Source organism: Anomalospiza imberbis, chromosome 4, assembly GCF_031753505.1.
Source record: "Anomalospiza imberbis isolate Cuckoo-Finch-1a 21T00152 chromosome 4, ASM3175350v1, whole genome shotgun sequence".
Taxonomy (NCBI): Eukaryota; Metazoa; Chordata; class Aves; order Passeriformes; family Viduidae; genus Anomalospiza; species Anomalospiza imberbis.
In genome coordinates this window covers 13291759-13313376 of record NC_089684.1, presented here as the reverse complement: position 1 = coordinate 13313376, position 21618 = coordinate 13291759, and the positions used below count along the sequence as shown (strand labels likewise).

The 21618-nt window shown below is 39.7% G+C and overlaps 1 protein-coding gene across 1 annotated transcript; it reads right to left on the bottom strand.

The window, feature by feature from the left end:
- Nucleotides 1–624: 624 nt before the first annotated feature.
- On the bottom strand, nucleotides 625–21109 carry NAF1 (nuclear assembly factor 1 ribonucleoprotein). The gene is made up of 8 exons (XM_068189258.1): nucleotides 19911–21109; nucleotides 18100–18235; nucleotides 16114–16207; nucleotides 13021–13103; nucleotides 11919–12079; nucleotides 8283–8334; nucleotides 3825–3930; nucleotides 625–1325 (listed from the first exon to the last, which is right to left on the bottom strand). Exons 1-8 carry the CDS (start codon nucleotides 21107–21109, stop codon nucleotides 910–912), a joined length of 2247 nt encoding a protein of 748 aa, XP_068045359.1. The 3' UTR covers nucleotides 625–909.
- Between the last annotated feature and the right edge of the window lie 509 nt (nucleotides 21110–21618).

The window sequence follows — 21618 nt, the reverse complement described above, 5'->3', positions numbered from 1 at the left end:
TTAGACTGTTATCAAACAGTAATCTAGTGCCATCTGCACTTACAAATTTAAACAAGGGGGTTCTGAAATGGCTTTCTCTCCGACAGACCTAATGACTTCTTCCTAGAAAGGCTGACTGCAAACTCTAGTTGGTATTTATGAGCATCTCTGCACTAGGAACTAGAGAAGCTAGATCCAAGCTAGAGAAATTATGCTGGTTTTAGATTCTAAATTAAATGCAAAACATCCCATTGAACAGGTTGATCTACAAACATTGCAGAACACCGAATATGACACAGCAAGTCAGCCACTAGTCTAAATTCACATCTAGCTATGGCAGGTATTTTAAAAAAAGAACCATCCACATGTAGTCTTTTAGTTAATAGGAAATTAGTGAGTACTGAAGCTGGATAGTGGTTTGTGTCTTATATATAGTGAAAAACCTAGCTCAAAATTTAGATGTCAGATTTTCAGTTCCCATGTACGTTGCAAAATTTGCAGAAATTGAGAAAAATATTTTAGCATAGCAATACAACATCATTTTAAAAATATTACAATATTGTCTATGTGAAATACCCTCATTGCTACTTAACAGTAGTTGTATAAACTCTTATATTTATTACAAAATAGATTTACACCACTACATACCAATCTCCAAAAGGCTTTTATTTATCATCTTAAAGTAGAAGATATCATAAAAATAAACTATTACTCAATATTCAGTTACTTTTATCATATAAATTTCTTTTTGGAAACAGAAAACATACACAGAAAAAAATAATTTCTTATAGATGTCCCACAAAGCACAAAACTGCATTTGTTCTACCACTGCAGTAAAAGAAAGCATCTCCAAAATAAGGGAATGCAGTCCTGGCAGGCTGTTCTTTCTCCCTGTAAACTGCAATGCTCTACATGGACCCATATGAAATCTCAGCAAGGCCTGAACTGAGGAGGATGGCTGCCTGGAGCAGGAGGTGGTGGTGGTGGTGGTGGCAGAAATGAGTAGGATAAATTGTACATGTTTGGGCCTGTCCACATCATATTCATATTTGAAGGCGGAGGGTGGAACTGATGCCAGTCACTGACATAACCAAAATCTGGAGGAGGAAAGGCATACTGTTGCATCATTGGATTTTCTCTTCCGTGAGGTGGTGGAAACACTGGTGGTTCCTGGTGTACTCTCCAGTCTGAAAAGTACAGCTGTGGTGGTCTTACTTGCGGTCTGAAAAACCCTCGAGGGCCTGATGGAGGAGGATAGAGATCTCTGGAGAACCCTCTGCCACGGTATCCCCTTGAGTAAGTTGAAGCAGGCTGCTGCTCTGGGTGATGAAGTTCTTTATTCTCATCTAAAGAATAAACAAATATAAGAACCCCCCCCATAGACAGCTGTAATATTATTTTGGAAAAATCATGTTTAGTCTTCACAAATCTTTCAAGCTGAAGTCAATGAAATTTGTAAAGTAATCTTATCAACAAATAATACTGGCAACTAATATATGAAGAATAAAATAATGCCAGCAAATCTACTGTTTAGTGACTAATCTTGATTGATAGAAGTAATATAAAAAGGACAATCCTGAGAGCTGCAAACTCAGTCTTTAGAAAAGAAATTTAATCTTCTTTCCCTCCAGACTTTCCTTTTGTATAAATGTATCTCAGGAACATGCAAATTTTGAGTATTTTAGAAGCTTTTAAAAACAACACATTTTAAAACTGAAGATAAATCAACACTGCATTACACTGAAGAGCTATCCAGCTTTCCAGTCCCAATTTGGTATTACAGCATAGACACAGGAGACAAGAAATTACTCAAGCTCACATTAATAAAATTAACTTACTCTATCAGAAAAAGGACTATCTGTACCTCTAGCCAATCAGCTTTCAGCATTCATCTAAGACAAATTCTTCCCTCTAGAACTCCAGGCATGTATTTAATGTTCACAGCAAATATACTGCCCCTTTATATAAATATCATAGAAACTTTAATGGGATTAGGATACAACATGAAAAGCACTGAAATACTAAAAATGCTCCAAAGAGCTGTTAAGATATTAAAAAAGCTGCAGAACTTAAAACTCTCAGAAGGATTTTATGGCTGGGAGCAATAAGGTATTCAAGAATATAACACGGCATAAAATCACAGGAATTTAAAAACCTGTGTGAACCTCATTCTTGGCACTAGACTACATAGCTTTTCAAAGGTTAAAATGTTTTTAAGTCTGGAAAGGTAGTTGGGTATCAGAATTTCTACTCATTTTCATGGGGGACTAGGAGTTAAGATTCCTTGGGTACAAGCAGGCCTCTTGGAAGCACTGAAGTAAAGTACTTGAATAAGTATTTTTGTTCTTTTATCAAACACTGTAATGAGACAATTTTAGTACACTCATGGAAGTCTTCATCTGAGACCAATTTTGTGCCTCAATTTGTGACATATCATTGCTGTTGAATTCTACAGCCAAAACAAATTGCACACAACTTCAATCTGTGCCATATTATTTACAAAAAACACACAGCAAATCAAAACCTATCTCCCTTAACAGGGTGCAACAGTTCCTCCTGTTGTGTTCTCAGTTATGGACCAGCCATAGTAACAGTAACATCCAGTAACAGCCTCAGCAAGCCCTAGGCAAAGGCAGGTCTGCAATAAGCTGGCAGAGCAAGGACGTGGTGGAAAACACACATATGCTGAATTAACAGAAAAAATAACCATGAGCGATGAAGAGAAAGTGCAGCACAATTCAGATCCATCTTTTAAGGGAAAAAAAAAAAAAATTGTCAAAACCATAGGGCAAAAGCCAGTCCAAGAAAGACTGTGGCTTTATTTGATTGATACAAGGGAGGATTGTACTGCACAAAAAGTATTAAAGGACAGCTACTGATCTCCCAGATCAAGAGAAAAGGGTTTCAGCAGGGCAAATGCATATTAGCTTTACAAAGGAAGAGCAGCAAACTCACAGGAGTCTGAGAAATTCAATGGGGAAGCACCATGCTGCAGATAGCTGAAGCAATCTGATGAGTAAGCAGTAGAAGAGGGTATGGGATGAGAGTCATATTTAAAGGGAGAGGTATAAAAAGCATGCACCCAAAGCAGACCAGTGAGAACAGAAAAAGAGGAACGCAATATGAATTATTCAACCAAAATGGCAATCAAAAATCAAAGTTTTGTCAGTAGAGAGGCATGAGAGAAAAGAAAATTTGGTTATGGTAAACAGAGCACAGCTGCAAGCATGCACCTGGAACAGATACAAAAGCAGGAGAAAGGAGAGTAAAGGCTATTCATATTATGAAAATCTATACACAGCTTTGTTCAACTAATGACTGCATTAGGTAAACAGAAAGGTTCTCAGCAGGCTACAAAAGTAAGAGTTATTTAGAAGAGCATCTGTATGTCATGGGTGAGGAAGAGCTTCCTTTTTGACAGAGGAGTAAATTCTCCTTCTAATACCTGTATCTCCTCCCTTGATTGCAAAGAAGTGGATTTCCAAAAATTGCACGTGGCCTTCCGCTGTCTTCTCCCAGCACTCAAAGGCTTTAGCTGAATCCCATCCAATTGGTGGCATCTGTTCACAATCCTCACCAACACTGTTATAAGAGCCTCTGACTTTCCCTTGACAATTGCTCTGCTGCTATACCACTTCCCTTCCACAGGGCTTCTATTTCAACAGAAGAAAACTTAATTTTTCTTCTAAAATAATAAACACTGAATGTAGCCACAAACTCAAATGTAAGTTTAAAAAGTACAGAATTACTATTAACTGTAGAAAAACTCAATCACTAAGATAGTTATAAATGGGCATTCCAAACTTAGATTAACAGACAAAAACATTCACATAGCATTCACTCACTTGATGGAACTGTTTCTGATCTGACTTTCTTCCTTCCTTGACTTTGAGGCTTCTTTTTCTTCTGTTTTGCTTCTCTTTCTTCTTCATCATCACTGAAATCCAAAACCTGGTTTAAAAAAAAAATCAGCTGGCTTCTCAGCACAAGAAAAAAGATAACACTCCAAAAATTTATCATAATACAAATGATGCATGACTCGGTTATCCTTTCTAATTTTCCTGAAAAGAGCAACATTCCAGTGCTGAACACAAATCTTTGATTGCCTAGATGTTACTAAGAAAAGAAAAGTGTCTGGCTGAAAAAGAGCTGCCAAGAAAAAGCTTTCAAAGAGTAACTGCAGATAAAATTAATTTAAAAATGAATTTTTAAAATATATAAAAATTAACTTGGCAACTAATACATAATTCAGCATTAAAACTACATTAAAAAATCTCTACTCTAAAGTTGTCACTACACTGGAATTTTTTGCAGTATATTTAATAACACTTCCTGTTGAATTTGTAATAGCAATGTTATTCCAAAGAAATTTTCAGCTTTGAGGAATGGTGTAATTTACAATAGATTCAATGCCCTTGCAAAATTTTCTTCCTGTTACACAAGGTTTTGCTACCTTTTAAACCCTAACTTATATGAGTGAGGTTAAGTTATCAGGGTCAGGGAAGAAATCTGTCAGCATTAATTAGTTCCCTGAAAAATATCTGACTCTTATTACTTAAAAAGGGTAAGATTTGCTCCTACCCACCCCTTCCCAATTCTGAAAGTAGGGACTATGCTGCTTACTTCTATCACATACACAGAGCATGGATCTCAAAAACACTACACCAAAACAGTGCTTTAAAAGCTTCATAAAAGTTAATTCTGAATACAACTATTTCTTCTACTACATAACTGGATGACATATTCAAAAAAGCCATTAAGAACTACAGCAAGATGATGTATACCATGAAGTAAAATCTTTCACCAACTCCTGCTTTTTCTAAGGACTCCAGTACCCCATACTCCAGTAGTGCAGAAATAATGACCAGCTACCAGGTACCTTTTACTGCTACCTAATTTCCATGTAACTTCCCTAGAAGTCACCCTAAAGAAAAACTGCAGTTATCTGCTGCTGCTAGGCTTGCAGCATACAGATCACATTTGTCACTCTCTGACCCCAATGACAAAGATAAGAGACATTGTATTAGTGACTCTACAAATAAGCTGGGCTACTTAAGAGCCTGCCAAAAAGGAATGTTTATCATATAACTAAAAGTAGCAAGTAAGAAAAACCTACCATGGATTAATTTAACATTCACAAATACAAAAATGAAGCTTCACACTATCACAAAAAGAAGTGACTCCAACATTTGCACACAGTTTACTACAGGGGATGGCCAGAAATCAGCTGCAATCTGAGAACTCTAAAAGGCTCTGCCCCTAAGACACAATTCCAAGCATCAGTAGCATAAAATTTGATCTGCAAACAGCTATTTTTTAGCTATCAACAGCTATTACCTTCACAGCAAAAGCTACTATCAGCTCATCAACTGTCACAGCTTGGGATAGCATGGTATAAACTCTATCTGCAAGAACTGACCAAAGATTATTCTAATTGAGGATTACAAGATGTTAGATGTGGGTTTTTTTCCAAAACAGAGCACACAGACAGATCACAGAGTCAGAAGAGTGCCCACCCTTGTCATCACTGACTTTTTTCAAGCTTCCTCTGTTCCTTCCTATAGTGAGGTACAGCAAATTTAAATTAAGAAAAATCTTTAAGAAAAAAACCAAACTTTGGAAAAGGCAATGAATCTCTGTCTGCAGAACTGACTGTACTTGGCCAATAAAATTTCATGGTGTCCTACAAACTCAAATTACACATCTACGAGCTCATCTGCTGAACAGCTTTTGAAACATGACTGAAAAACAGAAGAGCTCAAAATTAGCCAATAAGCCCATCTGGGATCATCTCCATGAGAAAACTGCTGAATGAAAGCAAGTTAAGGCTAACCAGAAGTCCCTGAGTACAGTCTTTCAAAACTATGGATAACATACCTACAGTACAATTCTTATACAACACTTCCAATTCTCAGATTATGATTCTCTGTGAGATTATGTCTCTACCAGAAAGGAAGGTAATTTACAGCCAGAACTGACACACAAGCATTCTTTGAGAGAAGTTAGCACTACACAGCTCTGTTTCATTTATGGGAAACAAAAACTGTATTTCAAAATGCATCATTCTCACTCATTACCATGGAAAAAAGTTGACAGACTGATACATCATTACAGGAACTATCTTTGAGCACAGAAAAGATCATGTCACAGTATCTCTCCTTCAAGCCAGAACCATCAACCTGGGATAAGGACTGTGAATGAAAAATTTAATACTGTTCCTAACAGCATCCTTCTAGACAAGTTATCCAAAAGTGGATGAGCAGTTTCATGGTGCAACGGGTGAAGAACTGCCTGAAGGGCAGAGTTCCTCAGGGCTCAGCTCCAGGGCCAGTTCTGCTCAATGCATTTATCAATGATCTGGATGCAGCATTTAGAAGCACCATGAGCAAGTCTGCTGATACCAAATTGTCATCGACTCTCTTGAGAGACAGGAGGCCTTGCAGAAGGATCTAGATAGATTGAGGCCCCAAGCAATGATTAATGAGATGAAGTCTAATGAGTCCAAACGCTGCACACCTAGGATGAAGTAACACCAGGCTCAAGTCTAAATAGGGAGAGGAGTGGTGGAAAGCAGCCCTGCCAAGAGGGATCTGGGGATGCTGGTCAGCAGCAGCTCAGCATGGGTCAGCAGGGTGTGCCCTGGAACCCAGAGGGCAAAACCCCATTCTGGGGTGCATCAAGCACAGCACAAGCAGACAACCAACAGAGGTGACTGACCCACGGCATTCAGCCTTGTGGGGCCTCACCCTGAGTGGTGTGTGCAGTTCTGGGCCCCACACATCAAGAATGTCAAAGTCCATGGTTGCATCCAGAGGAGGGAAACAAAGCTGGTGACAGCACTGGAAGGCATGTCCGGTGAAGAGCAGGACCCTGGCCTTGCCTCATTTGGTGAAAGGAGACTGAGAGGCAACCTCATTGCTCTCTACAGCTTCCTGAAGAAGGGGAGAGTGAGGCACTGATCTCTTCTACCTGGTATGCAGTAATAGGATGAGTAGGAAGGTGCAAAGCTGTACCAGAGAGGTTCAGACTGGAAATAACGAAGAAATTCTTTACTGAGAGGGTGGTCAAACACTGCAAGAGACTTGTTAAAGAGGTGCCTGACACCCTGAGCCTGTCAGTATTTAAGAGGCATTTGGAGAATGCTTTTCGAAACCTCAGCTTATGCTTCAGCATCAGCCCTGAACTTGTCAGCCCTGACTGCTGTAGGGTACTTCCAACTGAAAAAGTCTATTCCATTCCATCCTAAAAATCAGTTAGAACACTGGAAAAACAAGACCAAATAAAAACCACTATCCCCTACCAAAAAAAAAAAACCAAACCCCACAAAAAACACCTTTCCTACCAAATTATAGAGTGAGAAGCATATATTACATAGCATAGAATTATGCTAAAAAGGCACGCATTTGGAAGATTCAAAACAAGCAGATAGATCTCTTTAGAGTACTATGGCAGACACAAGGCTTTAGGAATTTCAGCTAGTTTGTATATGTTTAAAGTAGAAATTGCAAGGAAAAGTGACTCAGCTGTTGTGATGTAAAACATATTTCATGGAAACACCTCAATAAAACTACCAGCCTTGTAATTCTCACTGAATACTCGCAAAACGTATAGCTAGAGTGGCATTAAGGACCACTGACAGAAAGTCATTGAAGAACTACTTACAGATCCTATAGCAAATTATGTCAATGGCCACAGGGAGCTCGTAATTCTACATGACCCTGTATGACAGCCTTTTTTATGGAAGAAGCCTGTCTCCTCTCATGGAACTATTGTTTTATAACAGCAAACTGTAGGGAAAGCTTACTAAGAAGCAATTCAAAGAATGCAACAGAGATGTCAAGTTAATTTTGAACAGCAGACAGCTTAATTGTCGAAGTAGTAAGTTTGCAGAGTACTAGTAAGCCTTTGATGACAAACAATTGTGGCCAAATGAAGACAAAGCTGTAGTGATAGAATAACAGGGACAAAAGTTTCCAGCAGAAGCAAAATTATCTGGGAAGGTAAAAGCACTGCTACGCAAAGTTAAACATTCATGTTGTCAAATATGTTCTTGAAGGACTAGAGGAACTGAAGACACAGATTCTGTCAACTGCAAAAAGCAAGTAGAGAGACAGGTAGCACTCTCTACACTCAATATGATTCCTCTCCAAGAAAAGCATGATTCTTTCATTCAATGAAGAGGTACATTCAAGTCTTGTCTCCATAAAAAGATAAGCTTGCTAATTACTTGCTCAGCACAGAATTTTTTTCATATGACTTGTGTAATCAAAAACAATAAACAAAAAAACCCTCTCTGTAGTTACTTCAGGTGGTGGTTCTTGGTCATTCTTCCAAGACGCATCTGAACCTTTTTCCCTGGAAGAAGAAAAACAAACAACACAAAACACAAATTAGACAATCCAGATAAAGGAAGGCTAGCACTTTCTATAAGGTATCAGGCTCCTAGAACAAGAGCTTCTTTTTTTCAAAGGGTTACTTCATTTTTAATATTGTTTATAAGCAAATAGTAACCTATAGGCCAACTCAGGGCTTCACTACTCTAGAAAAATCTTCCTACTTCAAGTGATGACTGAACATTTCAATCAAATTTCCTAACACTAAGTTTTGGTCAATATTCTTTAAACAAATCCTTTTGAACCTTAATTGCGTTGAACCTGAACTAAGGTATTTAACTGCAACTTTCTTATGCTAACTGCTGACTACAATCAGAAGCATTCTTATTCTTCTGGTTTCAGAACACGTATCTTCAGTTATATAGAATCTACTCATTCAGTTGGACAGATGAACTCATTCAATAGGACACAGGCTTTCAGTATAACTACAGCAAAGTAAATTCAGAACCAAGAGACCCTCGGTGCTTGGCTTACAATCTTATAAAGACAGTGTTAGCTAGATAACTAAGTTTCACCGTTTATTTTGCTGTAAACAAAAAATTAAATTGCAAGGCAAAAGACATTTAAAGAAGCAAAAACTCAATTGTCTTGCCTGACAAGCACCAAAATAAATTTGGATTAGTCTAATTTATTTAATCCACTACAAAGTCCTTCACTCAAGATCAGGTAATTTTTTTGATTAGCAATGAACTTGTAAAACATATTTAAATTACACTGTCAGTAGTCATGGGTTTTGGCCCAACATGTCAAGGTACAACCCTTAGATATGCAGAAAAACTGTATTAAACAGTGCAATACTGAAAATTCTTACCTGCAAAATGGAACTATACAGTTAAAAACACTGTGTTCAATGTGAAATGCCTTCAGTCATTGCTCTAATAACCAAGAGTTTTTTATGTATTAATCAAGTCAGCAACGATCAAGTAGCAGTAACTACAAAAAACTACATAACCATTGGCATCAGCAGCCTGCACTTCAGAGGTGCTTAGTCACACCCATGAGAGCATTGGCAAGTCATCTGGTGGTACATCGTGCCTCAATCCCTAACTATAAAACTGAAATTCAACCTCTACATGTCCTTTGGAGATTAAGAGTAAACAGGAAGGCAAGGAAGACATTTTAAAATTCAATTAGAAGAAAACATTACAGGCAGGAACATAAGGACTCTATAAAAGTTATTTCTCGGCTGCAGAAAACTTATTTTATTATTATGAACTGAACTGTTTCTTCCTTTCATTCTTGTTATTTTGAAGCACACATGCCTGCCAGAAATAACAGAGCTCACAAGAACTGCCAAGACCTACAGTCATTCAGCAGTAAGTAACATCACTGACTACAAACTTTAAACCATTCAAGGTCAGGCAGTTTATCTCACTGTCCCAAAGCAGCCTTCCCCATTTCAGCAAACAAAAACTGCTTTTCATTTAATATCTTCTGCAAAGAACAATATAGGAATTCTTTTGACTCGTGAAGTTACATACTGTAAGACCTTGAAGTCTAACAAAAGGTAATTCAGAGGAATCATGAAAATACATGAGCTTTTTTAGAAATGGGTTTCAGGCAATACAACACAAGCCTATCTTTAGCAACAAATTATTTTGCATTCAGAAAGTTTTACACTACACTTTCACTTATTTTTCTATAAAGTGTAAGGCTTATTCATAGCACAGTAACTTTGTACAATGCAAGCAGATTGCATTTCAGATTTCAGAAAAAGATTCAAACTCAGTGTTTCTTTCAGATTTTAATCTTGATTCCTTTCCTTTTCAAAGAACCATCACAGTTTTGAAAACCAGTTTTAAAACTTTAAGCCTGTAACACTCCACAATCTGGTCAGTACACAGTCACACAAAGAAAAAGCAGAAAATAAAAATTATTGGTTATCAAATTTGCCTCCTACTAAGGTGAAAAAATCTTCCAGTATATCACTGACCAAAGCTTGACTTTTCTACTATTCATGTCACATTCTTATAGCATTGAAGTATGTTCATACAGCATTACAGCACAATTCAAAAATCAGAAATTCTTCATCCATTTTTAATGAAACCTACTTAGTGAAAAGGCAGCTTCAATCAATAGCACCAAATGCTTCACACAAATTTAAGAAATTGTACTGACAAAACTCAGAAATAAATTATTGTTTTAGTGTACTCTAACTTAAGTCACACTACTCATCCTAATCAAGACAAGAAACAATGTCTGAAGCACTAGTCAGCTGTGCTGGTAAGCCATGGAAGTCTCAAGTATCTTACCCAGGTTTCAGGTTTTTACCACCTGTGACAGTGGAGTACTACCAAATGTAAAACGGTTTACCAAACTATTTCCAAACCATGAAACAAAGTAAAACACAAGTCTCCCATCTCAGATGCTGAGTACAGCACACAGTTATTGATGCAGCAAGCGGATGACTAAAGTCTGTGCACTTTACTGTGCTAAGCAACAAAGTTTAATAACACAAATCAAAGACCAGCTGGCATCAAAATGCTGCAGAAAAACAAACAAGCATCAGAGCAAGAAAGTGATCTATTTTGGTCCTCACTGAAGGGAAGAAAATATGCTTGTTGCTTGCACAGAAATGAGGAACTTAAAAAAAAAAAAAAAAGACTCCTGCAGGTCTGACTAAAGAAAAGAACTATTCAGTTTGAATACTGGCACAGCTGTAATGAATGCAGACAATTAGCCAACCCCTGAGAACTAATCAAAATAAACAGAAACTAAGTCACTTGTATGACAAAAGATATCTAACCTACAGTTATTTCAGATGATTGCTCATCAAGAATTAGAACATTAATATCTAGCTGTCATTTATCATGTTTTATTTCTTAGTCTGCATCTTTGAGTACACTTTCCTCTAAATGGCATCTAAAAGTCCTATTTATGCATGCTACTTTCCTCAGTCAGACTGGGATACAAAAACACTGCTGAGAAGTTTCTGAAGATCATACTACACTGTCACTCAAATCCCTCCTCTCCTGCAAATTTAGAGGGTAATTTTTATCTAGGATTGTTTTCCTCCAATTGTAAAATAGATTTATTGATAATTACATTTCAATTCCAGCCTTATGATATGAAATAAAATAGTAAATTAATAGAAACTTGTTCAGAATGCAAACAAGTTTAATATCATTTCTGAACCTATACAAGAATCTAAAAAACAACAAAATCTGCAAAGTTCAGCTTGAAAAACTGTCTTTTTTATACTCATGAGTATGTGTGTCAGAGGTTATAGAGGAAGTATCAATGAACTTTTCTGGTTGCGGTATTTTAGTTAACAGCAGCATAAAAAGAAAGGAAGCTTAGTATATTAAGTAGAATAAGCTAAACTTTAGTAATTACAGCACTTTAAAGGCCTGCAGTGTACAGCTACTTTTCATTGTTCTCAAAGGCAAAATAGTATAGTCTTGTTATTACAACATAGCTGAGAATATCTCAAGGAAACATAAAGCTTAGTACTAGAGTTTCTCACTGAAAACTCAACTTTAATCCAACATTTTTAGCTATATAAAAAAACCATTATAACCAGATTAGAAAAGAAATCAGACTCACTGTTTCAGTTTTTCTGCAAATATATACTGGGTGAAGTCCTCTACTGATGGAGCAAAATACATGCTATCTTGCACATTAATGCCTTTCTCTTTGATATGCTCAGAGTTGTTAAATCTTATCACATAAAAAGGATGTGACACAGGACCAAATATCTCAAATATCTGAAAGAAATAAAATTAAAATTTTTAAGTAAACTACAAGTAGACCAGTAGTAGCTAATGTCATTGTAGACAATGATACTTAAGTCCAATATATTTTCAAAACGCAGCATCAAATAAGAGTTCCTTTCACACTTTAGTTTTATTACCGAGTTTTGTTTGACAGTGTATTTCCCCAGCTACTGTTTTTATTATGTGGAACAGTAAGTTCTCACATCCTTAGTAATCCTTCCTTTTGTCAAATCTCTGATCTTTTGTGTCTGTTATGCTTTGAAGTCTCAAATGCTTGAACAGTCTCCTGATCATTTTTTTCCTCCAAGTTCATCTTAACAAGATGCTTTTACAACAGTTACCTCTTGTTCCTCAATTCCATGGAGAGCAGAGAATTCTGCCATGTTTTACAGAACATCTGCAATTCAGGCTAAGTTTGTTCCACTCACATCTAGGACTTAAAGATATTTCAGTAGTACCCATTGTGGATGATGGCTTTCCTTCTACAGAAAACAGAAAATTCAGTACAACCCTCCCAGCAAACATTCTTCACTGGCCTTAAATCAGAACAGTACAGCATAGAAGAAAACATTCCTCATTTTTCAGAAAACTTCACTCTAACCACTGCCCCTATCTAGCAGTAAAAGAGCACACAGCCTGTTATTCCAAGATATTATACATCTGAAAACAATCTCTTCCTCTCCACAAGCACTCTCATCAAACACTGGAAACTCACCAGATACTGTAATTCTGCAAGGATGCAATTAATTCCAGGTTAGGAATGCTTGAGATTAAAAACCCAGATGAATATAGCAAAAGTCAAAGGCACAAAGAAAAACTATATATCAAGGAAGCATTATCTTTCATTTAGTAGACTTCAACTCTACTTGCTGGAGCACCAAAGAATACTTCCAATTTTATATTAGAATAACAAGTTTTTATTTTACACCCACCTTTCCTACTGCTTGCCGATCTTCTTTAAAAATTATGCTTTCCTCATTTACTGGAGGTAGGCCTCTCAGTGATTCAATTATTACTAAAATAGAAATAAAAAAATAAATTAGAACTTTATGTTTTAACAGCATGTAGTTAATTGCACTAAAACTTAAACCACACCACTACTTGTCTACTTAGGTTTGTAGAGCTGCAACCAAATATTCTCGCACACATGTAAAAGTACTTGGAATCACACACCCCTTCTCCAATGATGCATGAGTGGCAATGCTTATATTGCTTACAGAATTATTGTTCTCTGGGGTAAAGAGAGAGAGAGAGAGACCTAAGAATCATACCAGAATACAAAACTGTCTGGCAGTTCAGTCACAGTAGCAACTGATGGTGTTTATAGATGCATATACCCCATCTGTTAGACATTCTGCAATGTAATGCCATAGAAGTCTTGTAGTACATTTGGGCCTAATGATGACTGAACTTCTCTACCTGTAAAACAACAGAATGCTCAATGAAGCTTTCTCAATGACTGTCCATCAGCAAATAAAGTCACTCAAGTATATAGTGTCACTCAGACTCCAAAAAAAAACTCAAGATCATCACTGCTAAGCTTACATAAAAGGACTTTCAGCAATCAACATGTCACCAAACTAAAAGCTACTGCTACTACCACAATCTGCAAAAAACTTAACATGCCAAACAAGGAAATGACAATTCCACAGGCTTAACAGTTCACTGAATTTCTCTTGTGCCTACCTTTAAGATAAATATAGTTAAAGTACCCTATGTGTTGTTCAAACCTCATGAGAAAAATACCTTAGCAAAAAAAAACAGACAAAAAACCCCAAACATCATCACAAAAAAACCCTACACAAAAACAACACACCAAAAACTCTCAGATAATGTTCTCAACTTGATTCGCCACATGTATCTCCCAGCCTGCAGTAGGCTGAGGAAAATATATTCTGAAAATGTACAACACACCAGTCCCACAAAACTTAGGAGAAACACTACCACCTCCAGCCTACCTGACTTACAGCATCCCCTACCCCAACCATCCTAAATTATCAGCTTCTACTCCTGCAGGGCCCAAAGTACAGCCTCAGGGAAAGTTTCTCATATACACCAAAGCTGTACTCTCCAGTTCCCAACCCACTCTGAATTTTTCTCTTCTCTTTAAGTACCTTGAAGCAAGATACAGCACAAGTTTTGTTAAATTCTGATACACTGAGCAGAAGTTCATAGAAAATACTGTCATTTTGCTTTCAGCTACTTCACAGCAAGCATGAACCTACACTGTTCTAGCCTCAAATTTACCTCACAGGATGAAATATCCACTTACAAGTATCACTCACTGCAAACTGATGAACTTGGAAGCTTGCTACAGAGAACAGCAGAGATTCTGAGGGACATCAAAGGGACAGAAAAAGAATACTGACTGTTGTGTCAGAATAATACTGGTGGCTTCCAAATGAGAAATCAACTCCCCGAAGACTAGGTACAAACTTGGTATACAGAGGTATCAATTTAGTTAAAAAAAATAAAAAAAATAAAAAACCACACAAAAAAAACCCAATTAGCTATATTATCCCTAATATAGCCACAAATCAACTGAAATTGAGACCCATTTTCAGAAGAACTGAAAACAAACAAAAATGTGGAGAAAGAGAAGTCATAAAACAAGGTAGTAAAAGCAAAAAAATAATCACAGATGTCCTGAGAGTTTATCCCATTCATATGGTTTTATTTCATTATGATTATTAGCTTGTTTTCTAACTTTCACCAACAAATTTAATTCAACACTTCATAGATGCACATTACATAAAGTAGGATGCAGCCTGAAGAATTCACCTACCAGTAAACTGGTGTTTGAAAAGATTATATTCACAAGTAAGGATTAGAATTAAGGATGGTTTTCAAAACTGCAGTCTTTAAAACAGTTTTGTTTATACCTTCACATTTTAAACCAAAATTAAGAATAATAGCAAGTATGATTGAACTTGTTTTTAAAATCTGTTTTCAAACTACCATTTCAGCTGAAGGCAGCCTTCTTGAAGTCCCCATTATTATCAATACGCAAGAAAGGGCAAAGTAGAAAAGAACCAGATCACTACCTTCCACACCCTCCTCTCAGCTTCCTGCAAATGAATGAAATTAAATCTCACTACAATTAAATAATGTAGAGGAATTGCCTGTATTACCTGAAGTCTTCTTTTAAAAGAAAAATTAGTAACAAAAGTTACTTACTTTCTTTTGTACTGCATTCAGCATAAATACTGTTAACTTCAAAATTGAACTTAATTTCTAATTTTCATAAGCAAATTGCTTGGAATGCAGTTCAAGCAGAATGAAGCACTTTAAATAGCTTTAATACAAACATACTGTGAATGTTTTAGTAATACGAGCTTCAGCAAAACTTTGATTTCATTTATCAAATACAGAGGTCCCACACAGATCTGAAAAGATCCCTAAATCTGTATGCCTGTGGTTAAGCTTACATCCATGCTGTATCTCAATCCCATTAAGCTCACCCTCCACCTATAAATCATGTTAGTCACACTATCCTCTGACTGCTGACAACAGGCAGTTCAAGGTACCAGAAGTGGAATGAATACAGATATAAATAAATGAACTTGCACTGTTGAAGAAACAAGTATTTTTCCTGTCCTCATATATTAACAAGCAAGCACTTGGGACTGCATTGTACTGCATCTGTGTTTTCAGTTATACAGCTCCTATATATTCAGGGATTATTCAAAAATAGCACCTACAACTGGAAGATTTTCTTAAAACACTTACATACAGTAACTGTGGCCAGTATCAATATAAAAACCACATTAAACAGCAGAAATAAAGGGGTTTGAATTAAAAAAATAAACACAGAAGTTACATAGAAACACATGCATATAAGCCAAACAAAAGGTAATTCAACACAAATGTCATCTGTTAGCTCAAATTCCAATTCAGCAACCTGCTAGCCCTAGAAATAGGAAGCTGCAGGACTGACACTTTGAAGGAACAGCTAAGAACACAATTCATGCAGAGATATACAGAACTTATAATAATTAAGAACACAGCAAACATATCTTGCCTACCTAGCTGCTCAATGATGCTGGAAACTGTCCCAAAGAGCTTCAGTTCAACATTATCTGGAAGAATTATTGATAAGTCTTCAACAGGAGGCAGTTTCTGCAAACATCAAGTCAATGTTTACAATATAGTATCACGCAAAGGCACTTACCACTTTGTCACTGCAGAAATTTGACAGTTTGGGAAAATCCCCTGGCATTTTGAAGATTTCTTTTTAAAAAAACTAGTTTGATTTGCCTCTTTCAGAATCATCCTAAATGAACTCATCTTGGGGGACCACAGCTTTTGAGGAAATCTCTCCTACAGAGACACTACTCTACCTATTTCCATCACAACTACGGCAGAAGCCAGTTTTATTTAGCTGGAGAAAGCCAACAATTGACAGGCATTTCATCCACACTCGATGTACAACACAATAATCAGAAATCAAAAAATAAGACCACTTGCAACAGCATTCAATGCATGCTGGAAGAAAAATGTACAGAGCAAGAGGCAATATAGCATAAAATGCACCAGATGTGTATCAACTGATTTAACAAAATGGAGACTGTCCATTTATATCATGACTTGGATCATTATAGAAGAGGTAAACATCACAACAGCCTATACAAAGAATTTTTTTTAGCTGAAAGTTGCATTTGGTACTAGACATCAGAGAGAACACAAACAGCCAAACTTCAGATACAGTAATGAGTACTACACAATATTCAAATTAGGCTTTTTCTCATATAAGGATCAAAATCTACTATCAAAGACTAATTAACACCAAGTTCATCATCGACCTCCAATTTACTCATGAACTGAGATTTCTATGCATATACCATGCTGCTGTGAATTCAATAAAGATTTTATGAAATACAAGGCAACTAGAGTAAGCATTATCTTCAAATTCAACACCCTGTGAATGCTCAGAGTTCAAATCTTAGCACTGAACTGCACTTTTAAAGAGTACAACTAGAAACAAAATTCCACACAAACAGAAGAATCTTATCATGGTTTATCAACACTTCACCTGATAATCTTCATTCTAACAAAGACATTTGGCAAAGGCTTATAGAATAACATCAAGATCAAAAAGGCCAAGACTTTCCCAAATATTTACCATTAAACGCAACCATGAATTAAGATAAAAACACCATCTACACCATCCATCTTCTTTCTACTGGCCAGTGATTTTTCCAACACCAAATCAAGTTCACTGTTAAGACTTAACTGAGTCACTTTTGTAAGAGAATTCGAAGGCCAAAGACAAGCAGGAAGGTAAAATTGTGATCCTGTATCTCAAAATGGTACCTTCTGCCACACCATATACAGTATCTGCCAATGCTTGTTTCAAAGCAAGAGATTTCCGAAACGATTCCACTAACACTCCTTAATGCATATACCTGAAAAACATGACTCTGTTATTAACTGTGGTGGGTTTCACTGCAGAAAAGCCAATTTTCTTCACAGTGGCTGTTATGGGGTTGTGTTTTGGATCTGTGCTGGAAACATCGCTGACAATACAGAGACGTTTTCATCATTGCTGAGCAGGGCTTACACAGAGCCAAGGCCTTTTCTGCCTCTCATGCCACCCCACCAGTGAGGAGGTGCAAGGACAGGTGACCTGCACAGACCAAAGGCACATTCCCTACCATGTAACATCATGCTCAGCATACAAAGCTGGGTGAAAAAGGAGAATGAGGGACATTTCCAGTGATGCTGTTTGTATGCCCAAGCAACAGTTACATATGACGGAGCCCAGCTTTCCTGGGGACGGCAGAACACCTGCCGGTCCATGGAAAGTGGCAAATTAATTTCTGGGTTCGCTTTGCTTGTGCGGGTGGCTTTTGCTTTACCCACTAAACTGTGTCTAGGCCAGCCTTGGAGTTTCTCTTTTACTGTTCTGATTCTTATCAATCCCCATCTTGACACAGGAGGACTGACTTAAAATATAAATTTTTAGTTCGGTTAGTAGGAAAGGGTTTAAAAAAATACTGCATTGTACTTACATCAATAGGCAACTCATCCTTTGTCCTAAGACAGTATGATCTGTTATCCTTCTCATTTGGATGATCATCTTCATCAGATACTGCTGATGAAGATGAAGAGAAGAGTGTAGTTGATGAACTATCTGAATCTGTATCACTAAATGAAAAAAAAAAAAACATGGGAGTTACAATACTGCCTTCTCACAGTCACTGTTCTTATAAAATCCCAACGTTAGCATAACGCTGAGTGAAAGTTAAGAAAATATTTATTCCAAGCAGCACATCTTGCAGAACAGTGAAGGGGAAAAAAACTCTAATTTTCGTAAATAAAATGGATTAATTTAATAATTCATGTCCTGTCCAAATCCCCTGGTAAATATTCACAGAGTAATTCAGTATTTCTCACTGTCACATATGTAAGAGATGTTTATTGTCTTAAACTCTCAATATTGCAAGTAAAGAGTGGAGTAAGAAACCAGCCCTTATTCAACCAGTGAACACGCTCATTTTAGCAAAGGTCCAAGTTCTTCAAGGGCTGGGGGAAGAAAGAAATGTGGAACAATTGATCCTAGTAACTGAAGATATACAATACAAACTTTAAATACACTGAGATAAGCAAACTTAAGCAACTACCTGAAGAAAAAAAAAAAAAAAACACTTCTTTCTAGATTCTTGTAATACCACTCTCATTCCCAAGTAAATAGATGGCTTTCTATTGCTCCTTTCTTTATTCCAACAAATGCTCATGGTAATGACAAGAAGTAAGAGCACCTCTCCAAATAAACCTTATGAAAAGGTCAAAAATGGGCTTCTTGGAACAACATCAATAAAGGAGAAAGACAAAAAAAAAAATCAGACTAGGACACGGATCAGTGGAGGAAGTTAAAAACAAAACAAAACAAAGACTGAGATACATACAAGACAGATAAGTAAGTTGAAGTTATGAAAATTTCATCTTTAGGGTTTATCAGCACAACAGATTTTGGAAGTAAAAAACACTAGACAGAGGTGAAGCCCCTGGAAGTCAGGAATTTCACTCTCTATCACTTCTTGATATTGAAGGTAAACTTTGAACCAACAAAAGTACTTCTGAAGTCAAACTTCAATCAATTAACTCTTAATGAAACTTGGTATCTTTAAGAGAAGATTCTTAGACTTTATTTTAGCCTCCTCTAGTCAAAAGAAGTACATGGCCATCCTGCTGCACTGGCCCAATAAGAAAACACAAGGCTTACTGCAACAACCAAAGTGTGCAGACTTCTAACACTGCAACAGAGCACACATTTAACCAGTTACCTTTCACCAACTACACTGAACATCAAAGTACAGAGATGCAGCAAGTAGAAGATGGACCCATATTAAATAAAAAATTTTAAAAAAGCAGAGAATGAGCTTTTCCACTGAGATGCCAACATCAGAGCACGTGGTATGGTGTGCAGACTCCCCACCTGCAGTCCTACATTCAGGTTCTTCAGCAGTAACACCGTGGGTGTCCTGCCCCAAAAGCTGCAGGTGCCTTCTGTCAGGACCACCTCAAGCCAATGGGTGGGTGGCCCACACTCTCCAGGCCGCAACCACCAAACTCGTGCTACACCCTTACAGGCACTCTTCTGGAGACCTAATTTAACAGACTCCTAGAAAAATGTAACTGAAAATTACACGTTTGATGGGAAGGAGCAACTCCAGAGGGGGGAAACACCGGGAGAGCGGAAGGCGGCGAGGAGGCCCACAGGGCTCTCGGGCGCTCAGCCACAGCGCCAGCGGCCCGCGCCGCCGCCCGAGGCCTCGGCGAACAAGGGGCGACCCCGGGGGAGCGCCGGGGCTGAACCCACCTGTCCGAGTCCGACGAGGGCACGGCGGCAGCAGGAGAGCGGGGCCAGGCGGGCGGCGGCGAGCGCCGCGGTCCCGCGGCTGGGGGCAGAGGAGCTTGGACTTCCCCACCGCCCTCCGCAGAGCTCTGCACTATCTCCTGGTCGGCCTGCCGCTGCCCGCCCGGCCCCACGGCCGGGTTCTCCAGCTGCTCCACCACCCCCAGCTGCCCGCCCGGCCCCACGGCCGGGTTCTCCAGCTGCTCCACCACCTCCAGCTGCCCGCCCGGCCCCACGGCCGGGTTCTCCAGCTGCTCCACCACCTCCAGCTGCCCGCCCGGCCCCACGGCCGGGTTCTCCAGCTGCTCCACCACCCCCAGCTGCCCGCCCGGCCCCACGGCCGGGTTCTCCAGCTGCCCCACCACCTCCAGCTGCCCGCCCGGCTCCACGGCCGGGTTCTCCAGCTGCTCCACCACCTCCAGCTGCCCGCCCGGCTCCACGGCCGGGTTCTCCAGCTGCTCCACCACCTCCAGCTGCCCGCCCGGCTCCACGGCCGGGTTCTCCAGCTGCTCCACCACCTCCAGCTGCCCGCCCGGCCCCACGGCCGGGTTCTCCAGCTGCTCCATCACCCCCAGCTGCCCGACCGGCCCCAAGGCCAGGTTCTCCCCCTGCCCGCCCGGCTCCAAAGCTAGGCTCTCCAGCTGCTCCACCACCTCCCGCTGCCGGCCCGACTCCACGGCGAGGTTCTCTAGCTGCTCCACCACCTCCCGCTCCCCGCCCGGCCCCACGGCCAGGTTGCCCAACTGCTCCACCACCTCTCGCTGCCCTCCCGGCCCCCCAGCCGGGTTTTCCAGCTGCTCTACCACTTCCCGCTGCCCGCCCGGCTCCACGGCAGAGTTCTCTAGCTGCTCCACGGCCGGCTGCCCGCCCGGCTCCACGGCCGAGTTCTCTAGCTGCTCCACGGCAGAGCTCTCTAGCTGCTCCACGGCAGAGCTCTCTAGCTGCTCCACGGCCCAGCTCTCTAGCTGCTCCACGGCCGGCTGCCCGCCCGGCTCCACGGCAGAGCTCTCTAGCTGCTCCACGGCCGGGCTCTCCAGCTGCCCGCCCGGCTCCACGGCAGAGCTCTCTAGCTGCTCCACGGCCGGCCTCTCCGGCTGCCCGCCCGGCTCCACGGCAGAGCTCTCTAGCTGCTCCACGGCCGGCCTCTCCAGCTGCCCCTCCATTCCCGCGCCACGCGGATCGCGGCACCGCCCCCGGCGTGCGCCACTTCCGGCCGTCGCGAGCCGCCCCCAGGCGCGTGCGCCGAAGCGAGGCGGGGCCCGGCCGTGGGGCGGAGTCCGCGCGCGGCTTTGGGGTCTGTGGGGTCTGCGTGAAACGCGAAGCTAAAGCTCATGGCTGCTCTTGCTGAGGACCTGCTGGGAGGGATCCGTTTTTCTGTTTTATAAATGTGCAGAATAATGTAATTAAAACTAAAAATTAAAAAAAAAAAAAGAAAAGCTGTATAAATCAGATTACTGTACTAATAGTAGTTTGTAGTACTCTGACGTAGTGACTCCATAACGACAGTGACTGTATAATAATGCCAAGCTCTCCAAAAAAAAAAAAATCTGTATTCTGGTTCACCATGAATACTTAGGTTTTGGAGCTTTAGGTTTTTTGTGGTATGGGTCTCACGCAGCTCTGTGGGGATGGGGAAGGACTCTTGGCATCCCAGGATGTGGCACACATGGTG